Raw genomic sequence first — 21,175 nt, 5'->3', positions numbered from 1 at the left:
CTTTGCCCCTTCACCCCCGCCCCAGCCCCGCCGCTCATCCATATTCCCTGACCCCTCCCGCCCCAATCAGCAGGGCACGTCCCACTCCCAGCACTGTGTCATTAACAGCCTGGCCGGCAGGCTCTTTCCTTCCCCCACTACCTCTGGCTGGGCTGGCACCTCGGAAAAGCCCAAGATCCTCTGGCCCAGTGTGCTGGCCAGAAGGAGCCAAAGCCCCACACAGCACTGGCACAGAGAAGCCTCTCTGCCCCTCAGCTAAGCTCTGGAGTGGCAGGGGGGAGAAGCAATTTCCAGCCTGTTTGTGCCCCAACCCAGTGGCTCCACAACAGCCCCCCACACCACCCCCAGACAGGGACTTAGCTCCCTCTTCACTCACCCCCACCTCTACCTACCCCCAGGGAGCGTGAGGCTGCTCCGTGGGGCTGCTGAGCCACCTCTCTGGCTGGGTTCACTGAAGCCCCTGCAGGCAAGTTCCCTGGGCCCTGGTGCACAATGCATCCTTAGGGCTTAACCCCTTCCTGCCTGTGCTGTAGCAGAGGGGCAGGGGGACAGGAGGTGGCCGGGTTATGTCGGTGGCCAGCAGCAGCCTGGACGAGGAGTTAGCTGCCTTTTGACACTCTGTGGACAGGAAGGGATGGGAGCTGCTTCCAGACATGGTGGGGTGGGGGGGAAAACATGAGCTCTGCAAAGACACCCAGGACATCCCTTCCCTTTCTCCTCCCCTGTGGCTGGAAGCAACTCCTGTCCCTTGTCCCTTCCCTCCTGAACAGTGCCGAAAGGCTGCTGCTGGCCACATTCTGGTGTGAACCCTGCAGAAATCCGGGGAGTGGGGGTATGTGAACATGCATGCCCCTCTCTCTGTGTGTTGCCTCAGGAAGACACAGCACCAGGTACCAGGAGAGGCAGGTCTGTCCCGGTGGCCCAGCCAGGCATGGAGGCTTGGAGAGCACCAGGCAGCGAGGGTCAGGTTGGTCAGTCACCTTCCCATGTGAGAGACGTGTACGGGAGTGTGTATGTCACCTCTCTCCGTGTGAACCCTAAAGCTTTAAAGATAAGAAAGTAAATAAAAAGAATCCAACTCTGCAATATTTCTTTTCAACAGGGGCTCAGTCAACTTGAAGTTAATTTGAATGTTTTTATTGCGTAGTTCTGATTGATTGCCGTTGAACTTGCTTGAATATAAATTATTTTACCAGGTGTCCTGTATTCAGCATAGGGAAATATGGTCACCCTAGGACACATGATCCTGAGAACTCAAAGTGAAGGTGAGGGGTTTACAAGTAACAGGGGACTTTTTGTCAGGTAAGGAGCTTCAGGTACAGAACAAATCAAAGCTTCGTCCTTCTACCAATGGTCTATTGCTGGCAAGAGCCACAGCTTTTAAAAGAAATGGACTGGTAGTTAGATTGGTGCAAAATTCAAAAGGGTTCATTTGGGGGAACTATCTGTGCACAAAGGTTTGTTATATTTGTTTTGCCCAGTCCTGCTGTAGGATGGCTATTTCCATAATAAAAAACAAACTAATTTTCTCTGCGGTTTAGATTTGAAGCTCTCTTCACTTGGAAGGGACCACTTCTTGTTCAAATATGCCCATACCCAGCCAAATTTCATTCCAAAGATGAGTTCACCAGAATGACTTTTCCTCCTCAAAAACAGCTCAGTTTGAGTACCAAGTGAAATGCGCAAAAAAAAAAGTGCGAACTTATTCAGGAAACTGTTACAAATATTTTGCACATCTTTATTAGCAAGATAAAGCTAGTGATACCTTACTACCACCTCAAGGGAAAACAGCTGATCTGATTAGACAGCATGGCACAGGCAAAGGCCAAGATCTTCAGCTGCTATAAATTAGTGTAGCTCCATTGATTCTAACAGAGGATCTGGCCAAGACCCAAATACTTTAAAAATATGCAATGGATTTTTGCAACTTTTCACATGCTGTAACTGTCTGAAGAATCAAACTATTGCTGCATCAGTGTGACTGTTCTGGGCATTCCTAACAAAATATGAAATGATTATTAAAGACATTGGTACACAATTCCTTTTTCACTCTACTTCTGATATGCCGTACAGCAAACAAGATTCTTTAGGCGAGACTTTCGGAGGTTTTTTGGTTGGAATTTCTAGGAGCTTTGAAGGCTTTCACATGAAAACTCTGAGAACATCAGGGTCACATTTTATACAGTCTTACTTTTTAAATTCCCATGTACATCTTTAGCCTTCCTTTAGAAATAAAAGCTCTGTGTATTTTTTTTCCATACTATATGCTAATACTCTGGAAAAAAAATCAAGTGGAGAACAATCCACTGTCCTCTGCCCCAGGTGAAAATGTACACAAATGTTGTCATTTCCCCCCAGAAATCTTTAAAACATTACATCTTAAAGCTTTCCACTCTTTAAAGAGAAAATACATAAAAGCTTGTGTGTTCTAGATTTCTGTTTCTTACTGAAGTTCCAAAGCTTTTGTATGTCAGAAATGTGTATATAACACAGCACTAGCTGTGCTACCCAATCCCTACACTGATTTAAAGCAGAATCATCCCACATACAAGTTGGGAGAAGAGAATGGGCAAGGATTTGAAATCCAGCATGCTAGATGGCTATCCAGAGGGACAATTGCTTGTTACTTATGTGTAACAGGTGCTTGGTACATCATTCTGGAGAGAGTATGATCTAGTGGTTAGAGAAAGGGAACACGAATCTTGACTCTACTTTTCTATTCCCTGGTTCCACAATTCTCACTGTGTGACCTTAGGTAAATTCACTTAACTGTTTGGTGTCAGTATATTCATTTGCAAAATTGATACAACACTATTTACACACCTTGCAAGGATGCTAAGAGGCTGCATTAATGTTTGTAATGCACCTTGAGTCCCTGACTGACAGGTGTTGTGGTATTTAATGCAAAATAAGGATAGTCCAATATGTGTCAGTTTTGGTTCATTTACAGTTTGCAAACCTTATTCAAGAGGTTTTGTTTGCACCATAACCAGGGGCCAGATTGTTTGGAGCAAACTCAGGGCTTGGCCACATGGGGACTCAAGGGTATAAATCTACAGTGCACAAACCTGCTGCACACAAAGTCACCATGTGGACCTTGCTATTGTGCATTAAATGTCCTGTAGTGAGCTTTGACCTACTTCAGTAAAAGTGCACTGCAGAGCTTGCAGTGCATGGTAGCAGAGTCCAAAAGGCCAATTAGTGCATGGCAAGCTAGCATGATATAGATTTATACCCTGACTTGCCACGCACTGTCTTCATGTGGACAAGCCCTCAGTTTTGTTTTGTGCAGAGCCTATGAGTTGCTACCCCTATAAAAAGGCACTCACTCTCACCTTTACCTTTGCAGTCTTCCATGGGAATGACCCACTGACTTTCAGCCATTCCAGCACCAGTGACTCTGGGGAGCACTGAGAGGCAGCTCCACCAATCTCCTTTGGTATTTTGGTATGGCTGCTACCCGCCAATTTTAAAAGGATCATTTGAGGGCTCAGAGCTGCCCATCTGCCTATGGCAAAAAGGCAGTAAAGAGATTGCCCTGCTGCTACCATTACGTTTACTGAGCTTGAGAGACAGGAACTCCCAGCCTCTTCAACACCATTTGGTAGGGAGTTACTTGCTTCTGCTGAAGATGGACTCAGAGGAGAGGATGGGGAGGAAATGTTGCTAGTGTTGCTCTAAATGTGAATTTTGAACAGGCAAGTCCTTTTTCAATGAAACTATTCGGCACACCCTGTAGAAACTACTTGGCCTTACGTCAGTGTTGTGATAAACAATAAGGAAGAAAGAGGACAGAGCTTGGTTAAGGCCTTGTTGGCATGGAGAGTTACTCCTGATTAACTCCATGTGTAGATGCTGTTATTACAGAATAAGAGTGTCTTACTCCAGATTTGCCTAATATAGTGGAGTTAATCTGCTTTAAATTCACACCCTACCTCATTTCAGATTAACTTTCATGTGTACACAAGCCCTAAGCATTAGTAAATATTTCCTGCACACAGAAAGGAACAGTCAGTCCTATTTGGCTCAGTGAAAGCTTTGTGGATAACCATTCTGGATAATCTAATAGGCTGCATCGTCCAACCTGGTGGCTACTGAAATACCAGCAGATAAGTGGGTATCCCAAGTTCAGAAGCATCTAAAATTTCTGACCCAAATCAGTCCATCTCTGGTCCAAAGGAAGCACTTTATTTTCGACTGAAAGTGAAACCAATTATACTTCCACAGTATCACATTTTGTGTGTGTGTGTGTGTGTGTAGGGGCGGGGGGTGGAATGGAGAAACCACTCATCTGTACAACTGCCTGTAAATTAAAACCAGGGAACCTACTTCTCTCAGGTGTCACTGTTGGCAGAGGTTCGGGATGCCTTTTTATTTCTGGAGGAATAAGATGATCTTCTCCTTCACAGCAGGATAGCATCACATGGTTGCAGGGATAGCCGAGATTTGGGTTGGACTCACAGGTTTGCCCCTCACTTTTTACTCTCAGTCCCACAGTGCAGCAATCACAACATTGCTATAAAGGAAGGAGACAATTAGCAACCTAGGTTTTTTGTGTCCTGGGTTATATATAAATAGAGGTGGGCCCAAGCCCCAGAACTGGAGTTGCTCTGAACTTCTCCCTGGAGCAAGGATGTCTGAATTAATGGTTAGGACAGCGGTGGGCAAACTACAGCCCGCGGGCCGCATCCGGCCCATGAGCCGTTTTAAGCCAGCCCAGAAGTCGCACCACACGTCCAAGCCCTGATCCCCCTCCCACTCTCCCAACCCCTCGATTCCAGCCCGGAGCAGCCTCCTGCATCCCAAACCTCTCATCTCCAGCCCCACCCCAGAGCTCACACCTCCAGCCAGAACCTGCACCCCTTCCAGCACCCCTGTCCTAACCCTGATCCCCCCTACCACCCTCTGAACCCCTCAGTCTCAGCCCAGGGCACCCTCCTACACCCCAAACTCCTCATCCCCAGCCCCACCCCTGAACCCACCCCCGCCCCTGCACCCCAACCTCAATTTTGTGATCATTCATGGCCCACCATACAATTTCTATTCCCCGATATGACCCTTGGGCCAAAAAGTTTGCCCACCCCTGGGTTAGGATTTAGCCAATTACAGAAATGGGATCCTCACTCCCTGCTTATTTTGGCCTGCCTAGTACAAAGAGGGCAACTGAAGTTGGATGAATATTAAAATTTAGCTGCAATGTGGACTTCAATTACTGTTCGCATGGAAGCAGAAGGCAAATGCTGTAGGAACCGTTGCTCACAACCGTTGCATACATTAGTCATTGTTTTGGATATATGTTAATACACCATAGACTAGATGTTGAAAACTTTTAGGTTCTTTAAGACAATCTCAAATGAACATAAAGAACCTTAACAAGTAATCACACTGCCCCAGTTACCGTCTAATACACTGTCAGATTTCTTTTTATAAGTACCATGCTTCATAGAACAAGTTACCGTTTTATTGGTCTCACATTAGATTTGTCTTTATGTTGGATTTTTGACAAAACTGCAGGAGCAACAGTAAATGAAATAGTGCTTCTGTGACAGCTTGGGCTATCTAAATACATTGGAGGGAAAATGACTGAACACATATTGGAATCTGCACATTGTGCAATACTTTATAGCCTTCAATCGCTAAAGATAATAGCAACCCACAAATGCCCAAATGAAGTGAATTTATCATTATCACATAATTAATATTTATGTCACCATACTACCCAGTCTTTTGCAATGAATGCTTCACACTAGCCTACACAAGAAGTTAGCCAGCTCTTAATAAGGGCACAAATAGCCAAGTGCTAGTTTGAGATAAGGTTAGAACAGCACTGCTCAGATAATCAACTTTTCCTTTCACAATAAGATCGTTCATTTATCGCAGGAGGTGATGGTAGTTACTCCATGGCATTCAATTTATGATCCCATTTGCAAAACCCTAAACTTCACTACAACACACTAAGCACTGTACTTACCAGGTCCACACATGTAGGAGACTACTGAGGGCTAGATTGTCCCTGGCCCTTAATTGGTTGACAGTATGAGAAGAGGGTAAAGGGGCCTGTCCTCCTTCAGCACTCTGCAAAAGCACCAGGAATGCTCAGGTGAACAGAGACTGCTCCCTCCAGACACCTATTGTCCAGCAAATGGACTCTGGATTTGGTATTCCCTGACTCCCCTGAAGACGAGCCCACATAGCTGACGGCTGCAGAGAGGGGGGTTAGGATACAGAGCCCAGAATGCACTGCTAAGTATTGCACCCGTTCTCCCCTTCCATGGGTGCATCTAAAAGGGATAATACAGATTGTGTGATTTCCCTCCATGCTGGGGAGATGGGGGAGGACTCATTCCTTCCTGGGGCACATCCCTCCTGGAGTTTCCCTTGGGGTGGGGTGATTGTACTGCCCTTTACCCAGGGCTATATGCAGTTTCCACAATCAGGTCATACAAGTGCATTAGACAAACACCGAATCCTATACATGTTTAAGAGTCCTTTTTGAGCATCACTCATGTTTAGGCATAATTAGCAGCTAATCAAGCAAGGAAGTGGAGGAGCTAACTCACCCTGCTACACAGACCATGGGGAGATCATATGTAAATGAAGATACCCACCATGATGTGAATATTAAATAGCTGACCTGGCACCTTAGTAAGTACATTTAGATGCCCACATTCATAGTGAATGGTTACAAAATGCTTGACAGCACTCAGAATCTCCCTTCCTCCAGATAAGTGATGAGAGTCAATATGTCTAGTACTCATTTATAACTCTGCAACCCCACTGAGACTGCCCATATGAACTAAGACCAATGATTTCAGTCTAGTTCAGCTGCTGACAGCAATCAGCAGCATGGAACAGAAGCCACATTTAAACTGGCACAGGCTGACAATGTCAGAAGAAATTCCAAGAACTGAATGGGTTGAAAACTGAACTAAGCTCTCTCTTCTAGAGTTGGTCGCACCAAACCAATCTCCTGTCAAAGGCTGGTTTCCTCCCAGCGTCATGCTGTGCCCATTCACATACCATCCCTGTCAAACTTGGACTTTTCACCAGCACTGCTTCCACTATGGACAGGGCAGTAACAGAGAATTTCGGCTTTTAGGCCTTCCTCCAAAAGACTCACAAAATGCATGGCATGGAACTCAGTTTTTCTGGGTCTGAAGAATGAAGGGATGAGTCGCCTCTGTGAAGATTCAAAACTGCAGTTTCAGGGGGCCTACATATTTCATACCTGATGTTCAGGCCACAAAACAGTTCCCCCTCTTTGCTCACTCTACTCCCTTGTCTTCTCAGCCTTTGCTCTAGCACACCGCATGTCCTAATGTGGCGTATAGTGCTATCTATTTGTAAGAGCTTCAAAAATTTAATCGATGATCAAACACTGTACACAGCTGCACATTTAACAGACACAGAGAAAACTCCAAAAAGATGAATTGGGCCACCTTTTCTAAAGTGAAGTCTGTTGACACCATTTTTTTGTGTAGGCACCAATCTGTAATTGCAGGCCCTACTCCTGCCATTGACAAACTAGCCTTTGGTACTATAGCTACTTGAAGTATTTGTCAAAACATTGTTTCCCAACAAAAATGGATTTTCAACTGAAACGGATTTTCATTTTCTTAGCAACGTTCTATGTTTTGTTTAAAACAAACAAAACCCTTATTAATGACTTTGAATGACAATGAATAGTTATGGGGCCAGGGAGAGGGAGTGAAAATGACTCCACTGCCAGGTAGTTAGGCCATGCACCTAGCATATGGGAGACCCAAGTCCAAATCTCTGCCTCTATGACTGATTATTTATAAACAGTAGAACCGCTTCAACAGTAGAGGCTGAGACAGTCCCATACCAGAATAGCCCATAGCCCAATAGCTAGGACACTTTCCTGCAATGTAGGAGACCCAAGTCCAAATCCCTTCTCTAGATCAGGTGGGGTCTTCCACATCAGAGGTGAATTCCCTAACCCACCACTGAAGCTGCCTCTCCCCAGTCTGTTCAGGGAATCTAGTCCTCATTTGCTTTTTTCCATAAATGCGAATATCAAAATGAAAAATTTTGAGTCAGGCTGAAACAAAACATTTTGATTTTTTGTCTGGCTGAAACTATTTGGCAAACTTGGCATAAATTTGCAAATAGTTTTGTCTCTACAAAAACTGAATTTGTTGGCAAATAACTATTTGCTGAAAAAAAGTCACCCAGCTCTATTCATCGCTTCATGTTCTGCTCCTCTCCAGAAATACAGTGTCTTGAAATGTTGGTTAATTGTGTTAGACTGCAAGATCTTTTCTAGATTCCCTGTAAAGTCCTTTCACTTAGAACAGTTAAAAAGCAATAGCCATAATGGAACGAAAAAAGATATAATTATATAGTTTTCCCGTTAGCATTTTCTATGACGCCACCAATGAAAGGAGAGGTGTTTGATTATAATATTGTTGAAACATCTTAATTTTCAAGATATGTGATTTACTATTATTATTCATTTTTCTTCCTGTTAGCAGCAACTATATCCTAGGAGCTATACAGACAGAATAAAAAGGCAAAGCCCCTGCCTTGAAGAGACCAGAGTTTAAAATCACTTAATTTGAACGAGAGCACTACATTAATATCTGCACAGCATGGATTCACAGTGCTGATGATTGCAAGTTTTACTACAACTAAGATACAAAATGATAGTCCAGAGGAGAATTTTGCCTTACATCTAAACTAGGAGTGCTCCACTGGCATAGGGTGACCAGATGTCCCGATTTTATAGGGACAGTCCCGATATTTGGGACTCTCTCTTATATAGGCACCTATTACCCCTCACCCCACACCATCCCGATTTTTCACATTTGCTATTTGGTCACCCTACACTGGCATAGGAATACTATACTGGCAAAGCTGCAAAGTGCACTTTGTACTGGTAGAGTGAAACCACCCCCCACATCAATCTGGCCTTACTCATTGAGAGTTCCTTGTATGTGAAGCAAGCACAGTACAGCAATAGTGCTCTGCACTGCATATATGATGCCCACACACAGATCTAAGAGTAGCATATTTGCCTTATTTCTGAAATAACTAAAGGCCAAAATCTACCCACAAATAGAGCCATGAAAGTTTCAGTGATTTCTCTGCATGTTTCTGAGCGCAGAATTTTAGCTCTAAACAAATATGATTTTGAAGACTTAATCATCCCCTAGAAATGATAAGCCTGCATACCTAATTAAACCCTATACTACACAGTGGATGACCTTATATTTTCCTTACCAACAAGTCAAGTTATTTGCAAGACTCTTGGATGCATTAGAACAGACAGAGCTAATAAGTTTTCTGATGACACAATGGAATATTACATTTGAGCATACAAACACCTACGTAAATTCTGATCAGTGTTTAAGGAATTCTGAAACCTTCACTTCAGACCCAAACTGGAGAAACGTCCATAACAGATAAGAGGCCAGATCCTTAGCTGGTGTAAACTGGCTTAGCTCCTTTATCTTCAGTAGAGCTAAGCTGATTTAGACTGGCTGAGGTTCTGGCACATGGTTCATTTTTCAACCCACCAGTTAAGAGCCCATCTTTATTTATGAGAAAAAGCCTCTATAGGAATCTAAATATTTGTTTCTTGTCAAATTTTTTGTTTAGCTCGTAAATTAAACTGCTATTCAATAATGTGTCTAAGCTGATAAATTGTTCAGTAATGGGCCTTTCCAATTATATCTTTGATTAAGCTTTTCCCTATCATTTTCTAAAATCTACTACTGCAGATGTAAAAACTGAAATAAACTTCTCCCACCCTCTTCCAAATGGAGAAAGCAATAATAAAACAGCAAGTTTAATCTTAACAATGAGAGAGAAACAATACAAATTACCTCATTACAAAGTTTTAGAACTCTCGGGCACAATTAAGCCTGAATGCAAACTACTAAAATATTTAGCTAAGTATGATTTCCATGCCTTACCCATGCAACTTTATAAATAACTAAACTCCATGATACAAATATAAAGCACCTTTAAAAAAAGTGCACAAAACTCTATAAATCTGCATCAGAATAGGACTTGCAAAAGTACCAAAGCGACTTGCCTTATAAAAAGATCTTCCACATGTATCGCTTTCATCGGGTCCACACAGATCTCCTTCCTTGGCTGCGATCATGCCAGCAACACAGCTGTTTTCTTTTAAGTATGAGACACAACACTGCTGCTGAGCAATTCTGCAAAGATGGAACAGGGTTAAGTGTTAACTGGCATTCAAAAGGTAGTGTCATCAGGTTGCAAGAATATACAGTAAGAATGTGTGTCACTGGACACAGAAATATATGCATTCCATTACCTTTTTTTACATGGATCCTATGGGTGACATCTTGTTGCCACTGAAGTCAATGGGAGTTTTGCCACTGACTTCAATGGAGCCAGGATTTCACCCATTAAATTCTATCTTAGATTGGAAAACGTGACTTTAACAAAAGACTTAAGGAACTCAATCTCTTTATCCTAACAAAGAGAAGGTTTGATCCCAGTCTATAAGTACCTACATGGAGAATAGAAATTTGATAGTAGAAAGCTCTTCAATCTAGCCTGCCAAGATATAAACAAGAGCCAATGGCTGGAAGTTGAAGCTAGACAAATCCAGCCTCAAAATAAAGTGCAAATATTTAACCTTGAGAGTAAATAATTATTGGAATGACTACTCCGGTATTGTGGTGGGTTCTCCATCACTAGACATTTTTAAATCAAGATTGTAAATACACACTCTCTCTCTCTCTCTCTAGTTCAAACAGGAATTAATTCAGGGAAGTCCTGTGGCCTCCTGGTTATACAGGAGGGCAGACCAGATGATCACAATGGTCTCTTCTGACTTTATAATCTATCAATCAGCATTCAGAGAACATAATGCCTGGCACTATATAAATAGTGTAGACCAATGGATTAAACATCATTCAACATATAGCAGTGGTGGGCAACCTGTGGCCCGCAGGCCACCCACGGCCCATCAAGGTAATCTGCTGGCAGGTTGCGAGACAGTTTGTTTAAACTGACCGTTGTGACGGGTTGGATCATAGAAACCCCTTTGGGAACTGCCAACTGATGTGCCAAGACTACTTCTGCCCCTGCTTTCCTGCCCTGGCAGCTTAGGACTCCAGCACCCTGTCTTGCTGAGCCAGACACGCCCGACTGCTCCAACACAGACCCAGAATCTGAATTACTTGCCTCACAGATACAAACTTAACTGAAAGCAGCTTACAGAAGTGTTCTTGTCTTTAACACTCAGATGCCCAACTCCCAATGGGGTCTAAACCCCAAATAAATCCATTTTACCCTGTATAAAGCGTGTACAGGGTAAACTCATAAATTGTTTGCCCTCTATAACACTGATAGAGAGATATGGACAGCTGTTCCTCCCCTCCCCCGGGTATTAATACATACTCTAGGTTAATAAGTAAAAAGTGATTTTATTAAATACAGAAAGTAGGATTTAAATGGTTTCAAGCAGTAACAGACAGAACAAAGTGAATTACCAAGTAAAATAAAATAAAACAAAACACACAATCTAAGTCTAATACAGTAATACAACAGAATACAGATAAAATCTCACCCTGAAAGATGTTTCAATAAGTCTCTTTCACAGACTGGACATCTTCCTAGTCTGGGCACAATCCTTTCCCCTGGTACTGCCCTTGTTCCAATTCAGGTGGTATCTTTTGCATAAGGGCAGGAATCCTTTGTCCCTCTGGGTTCCCTCCCCCCACCCTTCTCAATGAAAAAGCACCAGGTTAAAGATGGACTCTAGTTCAGGTGACATGATCACACGTCACTGTAAGACTTCATTACCCACTTGCCAGCACATATGTATACAGGAAGACTTACAGGTAAACCAGAGCCATCTGCAGTCGATTGTCCTGGTTAATGGGAGTCATCAAGATTCCAAACCACCATTAATGGCCCATGCTTTGCATAATTACAATAGGCCCTCAGAGTTATATCTCATATTTCTAGTTTCAGATACAAGAGTAGTACATTTATACAAATAGGATGATCACACTCAGTAGATTATAAGCTTTGTAATGATACCTTACAAGAAACCTTTTGCATGAAGCATATTTCAGTTACACTAGCATATTGTCATAAAATCATATAGAGTGCAACATCACAACTATCTGCAAGCACAGCTGCCCGCAGCTCCCAGTGGCTGTGGTTTGCCGTTCCTGGCCAATGGGAGCTACGGGAAGTGGCAGCCAGACCCTGCCACTTCCCGCAGCTCCCATTGGCCAGGAACGGCAAACCATGGCCATTGGACGCAGTGGGCATCCGTGCCTGAGGACAGCCAATGTAAACAAACTGTCTCGCAGCCCGCCAGGGGATTACCCCGATGGGCCGCGTGCGGCCTTCGTACTGCAGGTTGCCCACCACTGACATATAGTATTATACTCATGTTCTTAATCTTATGATTTTGTGGTGGACCCATTTTGAGGTGATGCAAGGGAAGTAGGGAAAGGATTTACTTTCTCCGGGCATAACCCTTTATTGCTGGTGACAGCCAATTCCAGTGCCTGCCACAAAGTACAAGAATTGTCCAACAGGGGGCATCTTGGTAACAGTGCACCCAAAGGGCATAAGCTCAATCTTCTCCAACCTGCAGTCTCACAAACATACACTGGTTATAAGGGATGTTGCTCTTTAACAGCAAATGGCTAATAGCCAGTTAATTATCCTTTACCGATGGCAAGTTCCAAGCCAAAAATGGTTGTCAATACGATATGTATGATTATTACAACAAAGAAACAAGTCTCCCTGAGAAAAAAAATATTTCCAATTCATTTTTTTCCTGATGCTTGAAAAAAAAGAGTTGTAAGGAGATGTCTCATATTCCTGCGCAAACTAGCCTGTGACTGCAACTTGGCCATTGGCCATTCACACTTAAAATGTCAATGGCCAGCCGCACCAGGTTTAAGTTAATATTTACATGCTAAACAATGTATGAATAGTGTTATCAGTTAATCACTGGTCTGTGGTTGAATAAAGGAAGAAGGTCCCTTTTCCCCTTTGTGTTTTGTTTTTCCAGTAATGTTTGCTTCTTGTTTCACTGTGAATTGATAACTAGAAAAAAACAGTGGTTTGTTTGAAATTTTAGTGGTTAATGTCCAAACATATTTGAGGATTGAACCTAATTTTTTACTGCCATCATAGGACATCTGAAATTTTATTGATGGCTATTATGGCTCTTTGAAAACGTCCAAGAGACTAACACTGAATGAAGTAGTTTTTTTGGATGTAAAGCACCTACAATCCAAAAATCATTAGCTGGTGTTAAAAGGCCAAAGTCTACACGGATTAACGTTCCTTAGAAATAGAACATTTTGCCATGAAAAGTTCCTTTCTGATACAAAAAAAGAGGACAATGGTAATCCAGTGCTATTGGAATTGCAATTGGTCATTTTTATACTTGTAACTTCTTTAGGGCTGGTCTTCACTATGGGGAGATCAACGCTGCTGCAATCGACGCATCAGGGGTCGATTTAGTGGGTCTAGTGAAGACCCACTAAATTGACCGCAGAGCGCTCTCCAGTTGATCAGTTGTACTCCAGCTCCCCGACAAGATTACGATAAATCATGTCAATGCAGCACAGTGAAGATACCAGGGTAAATCGACCTAAGATATGTCGACTCCAGTGGATTAGGCCTCAGCTGGAGTATTGTATCCAGTTCTGGGCACCATATTTCAGGAAGGATGTGGACAAATTGGAGAGAGTCCAGAGAAGAGCAACAAGAATGATTAAAGTCTAAAAAACATGACCTATGAGGGAAGATTGAAAAAATTAGGTTTGTTCTGTCTGGAAAAGAGAAGACTGAGGGGGACATGATAACAGTTTTCAAGTACGTAAAAGGTTGTTACAAGGAGGAGGGAGAAAAATATTTTTTCTTAACCTCTGAGGATAGGACAAGAGGCAATAGGCTTAAATTGCAGCAAGGGAGGTTTAAGTTGGACATTAGGAAAAAACTTCCTAACTGTCAGGGTGATTAAGCACTGGAATAAATTGCCTAGGGAGGTTGTGGAATCTCCATCATTGGAGATTTTTAAGATCAGGTTAGACAAACACCTGTCAGGAATGGTCTAGATAATACTTAGTCCTACCATGAGGCAGGGGACTGGATTGGATGACCTGTCAAGGTCCCTTCCATTCCTATGATTCATGTAGCTGGAGTAGCGTCCCTTAGGTTGACTTACCCTGGTAATGAAGACAAGCCCTTAGACATTTCAAGATGGTTTAATTTTGGGTACTGTACCACTGAACCATTAGCTCAGCAGATAAAAGCTTTACATTATGTACTCTTATTTATTTCCTATTCACAAACCCATTCTTAGATGGCTACATAGATCAATTGTTGGACTCTGGGGCCTTTCTCAAAAATTCACACTGGTGTAACTACATCAATGTATTAAATTGGTGCAAGCCTCTAATATAAACATGCTCCACTTGAACCAGTGCAGTTCAACAGGTAACATATGTCATGGGATAAGAAAGAAGGTCCCATCAAGGATATGTAACTGGCTAAAAGATAGGAAACAAAGGGTAGGAATAAATGGACAGTTTTCACAGTGGAGAGAGGTAAATAGCAAGGTCCTCCAAAGACCTGTTCTGGGATCAGTGCTGTTCAACGTATTCATAAGTGATCTGGAAAAGATTTTAATACAGTAAATTAATCTTTGTTTAAAATATTTAAGACATTTTAGCTAGTTTTGGACTTTTCTCATTGACATTATGGATATAATATTGCATGTACCCCAATAATACCCAGGTCAAACTGGCTGAAAAGTTTGCAGATGATACAAAATTACTCAAGATAGTTAAATTCAAAGAATTACAAAGGGATCTCACAAAACTGGGTGACTGGGCAACAAAACACATTAAATTCAATGTTGATAAGTACAAAATAATGCACATTGAGAAACATACTTCCAATTATGAATACAAAATGATGGGTTCTAAATTAGCTGTTACAATGCAAGAAAGATCTTGGATTGATCATGGATAGTTCTCTGAAAACATCTGCTCAATGTGTAGCAGCAGTCAAAAGCAAAACCATAAGCAAAGGGCTAGATATTAAGATAGAAAATATAAATACCACTATATAAATCTATGATACGCCCACACCTTCAATACTTAGTGCAGTTCTGGTTGTCCCATCTCAAAAAAGATACATTAGAATTGGAGAAAGTACAGAGAAGGGCAACAAATATGATTAAGAGTATAGAACAACTTCCACATGAGGAGAGATTTAAAAGACTGGGACTGTTCAGCTTAAAAAAAGAGATGACTGGGGGGATATGATAGAGATCTAAAAAATTACGAATGGGGAGAATAAAAAATGTTATTTACCTCTTCAAATAACATAAGAACCAGGGGTCACCCAATGAAATTAACAGACATCAGGTATAAAGCAAACATAAGGAAGTACTTCTTCACACAAAGCACGGTCAACCTGGAGACGTTGTGAAGACCAAAAGTCTAACTAGGTTCAAAGCAGAATTAGATAAGTTCATGGAGGATAGGTCCATCAATGGCTATTAGCCAAGATGGTCAGGGATGCAACCCCATGCTCTGGGTGTTCCTAAACCTCTGACTGCCAGAAGCTGGGACTAGATGACAGAGGATGGATCACTCAACAATTGTCCTGTTTTTGTTCATTCCTTCTGAAGTATCTGGCACCAGCCACTGTTAGAGAACAGGCTACTGGGCTAAATGGACCATTTTCTGACTCAATATGGCCATTCTTTATGTTCTTATCGATATAAACAGGATGAGTGTAAGCCCTGCTTTATTCTAAGTCTGTGCATTTATATTAGGAGTTTGTATTGGTTTGACTGCATTGATGAAGTTATCCCAGTGGAAAATTCCTTAATGTTGACAGGTCTTCAGTAGAACTTTTCTGTGCTCTAGCAGTCACTCCTTGTTAATTTATTGTTGTCATTTCTTGGCAGCCAGTTTGACCCAGGTATTATTGGGGTACATTCAACACTATATTCATAATGTCAATGAGAAAAGTCAAAACTAGCTAAAAAGATCTTACATATTTTAAGCAAGGGTTAATTTACTGCTTAAAATGAGAAGGACTGGGGGTAGGAGGAAGGAAGAAAAATGTATATCATTATAGTTTTGGGTTGTTTTTAAACTTGTGACTCCTGGACGTAGTAAGAAAAATCTCGCTGTCTGGCCGAGCTAAATACCATGTCTGTATTATCTATACAGAGGGCAGGGCGTGTCATTTCACACATCATTCCCAATGAGTGGCACAAACCCCAAAAAATTGTGCAAACTTTATACTAACCTTAACTTCACATCAATAAAAATAATTTCAATTCATATATTTTCCATTCCCCACCTAGAGGAATTGTTCCATCATGGAACAAGCAAAAATTAGGCCTGGTGGGTAGATGAATAGAAAACATCCAAGGAAAACCCAGGTGCTGCAAGAGGTGGTGTGGGTGATTTAGTTAGTTGCACCACAGCCTTTGAAAATCTGTACTGATCTAATGCCCCAGCAGAGTGCTACGGGACACTAATGTTGGGACATTCTAGGCTCACCTCAACTGGTGTAAATTGGCATAGCTATCAGCCCCATGGAACTGTGCTCTTTTGCCCCAGCTGAAGATCTGGCCCTTTCATCTTTCAGATGTGACAGAAGATCAAGTGGACTTTTGATCATTTGCATAAAAAGAAGTCTAATTGTTAATAATTTGCTATCCTGGACACAATAGTAGTTAACCTGTAGAGTCTATGTCATCCTGTATTTTTCTGGATACCAACAGAACTGAGTTAGCTGCTTCTCTGCAGGTACTTGGTTGCCCAAAGGTACTTACAGGCATTTTGACTTACAAATAGAACACCTATATGTGTATCTGTATGATGCAGGTGCAAAACAACTATGCCTGCTTTAACAGCTCCTAAAGGGCACAATCGGTTTTCTGTTCAGGTTTTCATACTGTGCCTATCATCATAGCATCTGATTGATTTATAGGATACAGATTCTAGCATTTGTTACGTGAAGTTTTTGAATCTTTAAAACACGTGTATGAGTGCAACTGTTGTAATTTTGCAAGTGCAGATGTGGAGCTTATGTTTTCCAATTCATATATTTGTTGTGGGTAAATACTGCTATATTACAACCCAATGGACTGGATTTTAATCTCACTTACATTGGTTTTCAACAGTGTAGCACCTCTGACTTCAATAGATTTACTGCTCCTTTCCACCAGCATAAGTTCAGAAATAAGACCAGCATCTTAAAATGCTGAAATCACTTTAAAGAATCTACATGGATTTCATATTTGACACTCAAATTATTTTGTTTCTACTTCTGCCTCTTTTTCAGACTAGAAAGAGAGAGGATATGAAATGGAGTTAACATGTTATCCATGTTACCCCGCTCTTTTCTTAACTGCCATCCTTTTCTTCTCCACACTGGGATGAGATCACCTAGAGCAGTACTTAATGTGGCAAGCACTTCCCTTGATTCCAATGGGGCACTGGGATGAGTGGTGTGCTATTACAGGTGAGCAAGAGCATCAGAACCTAGCCTTTGGAACGTATCTTCCCATCTACCAGATTAGTTGTCAAGTTTACCATTTAATAAAAAGTAAGGAAAATAATGTAATTTAATATTTGTCAACAAAAGTGTAAAGAACATTCGGCTGCACTATCTTAAAATCTAAAAACTCCACCAGTTTGGGTTCAATAGGGAAGCTAAACATTGGATTTTGTTTTTGAGCAGAAGGTACTTTAAAAACACCTGTTTACATTAGGTTCTAGATCTTGGGAAAAAAACTCTTCTCATTCCGTCCTGACATATTGCCAGTCAGCCAGCAGTCTAATCTGGAGGATGGACTTGGTTCCAGCTCCCTGGAGATTGGGCAGTTCATGCAATCATTAGGCTTCCTCTAAAGCAATGCTCATTGAATGACTCTGGATCGCTTTGTTTTTGGTTTACGCACCTGCAAATATCACCATCAGTCCCACTGACTGGGATTTCTGTGCATTCCCCATTGTCTATAGCCCACTGTTGTCCAGCTGCACAGCAAGTTTCAATTAAGTCCTTTGTGGAACCTGAAAAAAAGGAGAAACATGGGATGGTTTTGTGAGGAGAGTTTTTGTTTTTAATTGAAAATAGGTTTCAAATAAGAGGACTTTTAAAATCTTCTGTTGGCTAAATGCACAGCTTGAAAATTCATTGATCAGGACACGCAGATGAATGAAGATAGACATAGGGATGGACTTAAGTGGCAGGGGAAACATATGGAGCCCCCTGGCTGCCCCTATGCATAGGAGCCGGAGAGGGGACATGCCGCTGCTTCTGGGAGCCACGCAGAGCCACAGCATGCGTAGAGCGGGGCAAGCCCCAGATCCCGCTCACCGGTGGGAGCTTGAGGGCCGGATTAAAATGTATGAAGGACCAGATGTGGCCCCCGGGCCATAGTTTGCCCACCCCTGGTCTAACGTGTGGTTAAAGGGCTCTCACCATATAACGCATAATGCAGGTAGACCCTCCCTGACCTAGGACTCAACTAACTTCTGAATTCTTTCACCCTTTTTCCCCGTGAGGGAAGTAAAAAGGTACCAAAGGGGTCTGTGAACTATGCATCCATGATTCTGTGATGATGGTGTCTGTGTGTGTGTCTCTCTCTCTCTCTCTCTCACTCACTCAGGGCCTCTGCTAATTTGGCCCAATGGGAAAAACTTCTTCCTGATCCCAACGTAAGCGATCGGTCAGACTCACAGCATCCCGAACACACAGTGTCCATACTACAACTACAGAGAAAGAGGGAGGGTGGACAGCTGAAGGGGACAAAAGATCCCCAATAGATTTAAATTAATGGGGGAGAGCAAGGGGGCCCAATCAGTACTCAAGCACCCCTCTGCATGGCTAATAGGAGATGGTGAGCCCTTGGCGAAGGGGCCCAGCCCTACACTCCCAAGCATGCACTCTCCCTCTTCCTTCTGGTCTATCTATCCTACTGCCAGTCTGACCAAACTTCCTCCCCAGGGAGATGGGAGCGGGGTGTCATTTGGGTTTTCAGCATTTAGAAGACAACACAGAAACAGCAATCTTCATTCTGTAAAAAAAACAGTACAAATTTAGTTCTCGGGACTCAATCCTTCTCCCACTGAAGTCACTGGGACTTTGTTTATTGACTTAAATGGGAGCAGGAACTGGTCCTATGTCTATCTTTAAATGGTTTCCATAGCTCTGCAATGAATGCCTGCAAAGCATCCAAAGTTTAATCAAAGGTTGTACTTAAACCTATCTTTGGAAAATGAATATCTTTAGAGAGTGATCATTCCAAAGATATTTAGTGGTACACAAAACAAAGTATGTACCAAGCCCTCAACAGTTTAAAATTTATGTAAAGATGCATCTCCACTAGTATACTCTGTTTCCTAGCTGGTTGTGTTCTGGTACGTACACTATGTGATGGACATTTTGGGAGGACAGATTTGTATAACCTATAAGTAGATCATTTACTGCATACTAATTCAATATACCTTTCTTTGTATTATATTAATAAGGAACACAGGCAGGATTACGTAGTAACAGGCTCTATTCCTGGTCTGATAAGACAAAGAAAGGGGTGAACATTCCATCATCCAGCATGATTGGACATATTGGAGCACACAACATTTTCTTTTAAGGAGACAACTAGAAGATTTAAATGGGAGGAAAGCCATAATTTGTTTGAAGATAAATCCATCTTTGAGACATCCAAAGACCACAATAAAAATCACATTTGATTCAAAGTTATCAGATGGGTTTAGTTTGTTACCAAACTGTTTACATGTAATGGGGACTCCCCCTTCAGTAGTTGGGAAAGGAGATCCATTACAACTTGTGCATAAACACTACATAACAGATATGCATGAGCATTTCCTTGATCTATTGCACATGCACGCCTCTGTGTTGCTATGTTTCATTGAATTATACGATATGAATGAAATTTAACATACAAGTAGTAAAAAGACATAGTGACAACAAACTGTGAACAAATGTTCTTTGTCATGGTCCCTGGAAGCTAACAGGATTGAGCAAGAGTTTTGTTCTGTAGATTTTGACAGATGAAGCGTTAAGAAATTGTTTCCATAAAGTGGATTAAAGTTTTGCTCATACGATGTTTTCCTGGAATATAATCCTAGAGCTGAATTTGATGCTTTAGTTGGTTTAAGACACAATAAAAAGGCCCTGAGAGACATAGCGCTGAATCGGCTGATTAGCTGATGTAAAACACAGGTGTAAGATGTCATAAAAAACATGGAAGTGTGGAACATTGCGCTATTTCATACATTTTCCCTACTGGGTTAACATTTAAACAGTAACGCTGAGGAATAAGTGAAACACAATTTACACTAGCAAATTTTCAACGTATCAAACATACAATTTTATAAAATACAGAGGGAGGACTCTTTAGGACAGGGACAGTATTTCATTGTATCTGTACAGCACCAAGCCCATGTCTGGGGTCTTGCTGTGTTACTGTAATGCAAACAACAAAACAGTATTAATACTGGCCATCAAAGTGGTATTAGATTGCAGGGTTTGGAACTTGAGGACTGGCCCCAACCCCTGACACCTGCTGGCCATTGGCGTGCCACGTCTATTAGGAAGGTCCTTGCATTGGCTAGTGAGCAGTGGGATACCACCTTAAAAAAACAACAAAGGGTGCAAGCAGGTGCTCACCTCCCTACTCAACTCAATGATCCCCAACAAGCCTGCAGCAACAAGTAGCACTTCTGCTGTTGCGCTGGCTATGGGACCTACCTAGGTAAGAAAGTGACCAGCTATGTACTTTTTAGTGGGATTTTGAGGTTTAAAGGATACATTATAAAGGTTCCAGTGTTATGAGTTTAGAATTCTGATAAACATGATGATGAAAATTGCAAGCAAAGCATATTAAAACAAAATCAAGAGTTATGAAAAGAGATAGTGGAATTTTATCCAGCTTGAATAGTGGCACATCTTGTCCTTTTCTTTGGCTAAAAAACGATACCCAAATTATTTTTCAAACCATACTTTTTAAGTGCTTAATTTGCACAGAGACTGAGAATGCTTTCCACGCCTCGTTAACCTTTTCAGGCCAAATTCTGGTTTTAACTAATTACCGGGGGTTACCTACAGATGGAAACAATAGGATGAAAGCATTTCACAATTT

The 21,175-nt window shown here is 41.9% G+C and overlaps 1 protein-coding gene across 4 annotated transcripts in view; it reads right to left on the bottom strand.

Annotated features, from left to right (window-relative positions):
• FBLN2 (fibulin 2) overlaps positions 1-21,175 on the bottom strand; it is a 199,565-nt gene that overhangs the window by 48,313 nt on the left and 130,077 nt on the right. For all 4 annotated transcript variants that reach the window (XM_039481823.1, XM_039481821.1, XM_039481819.1 and 1 more), the window contains exons 3-5: positions 17,969-18,080; positions 10,061-10,190; positions 4,330-4,516 (exon numbers count right to left, since the gene is read on the bottom strand). In XM_039481823.1, the coding sequence (XP_039337757.1) occupies positions 4,330-4,516; positions 10,061-10,190; positions 17,969-18,080 (429 nt within the window). The remainder of the gene's footprint in view (positions 1-4,329; positions 4,517-10,060; positions 10,191-17,968; positions 18,081-21,175) is intronic.

This window comes from Mauremys reevesii, linkage group 7, assembly GCF_016161935.1.
Source record: "Mauremys reevesii isolate NIE-2019 linkage group 7, ASM1616193v1, whole genome shotgun sequence".
NCBI lineage: Eukaryota > Metazoa > Chordata > Testudines > Geoemydidae > Mauremys > Mauremys reevesii.
Note: the sequence above shows the minus strand (reverse complement) of the source record. Positions and strands in the feature narration are given on the sequence as shown.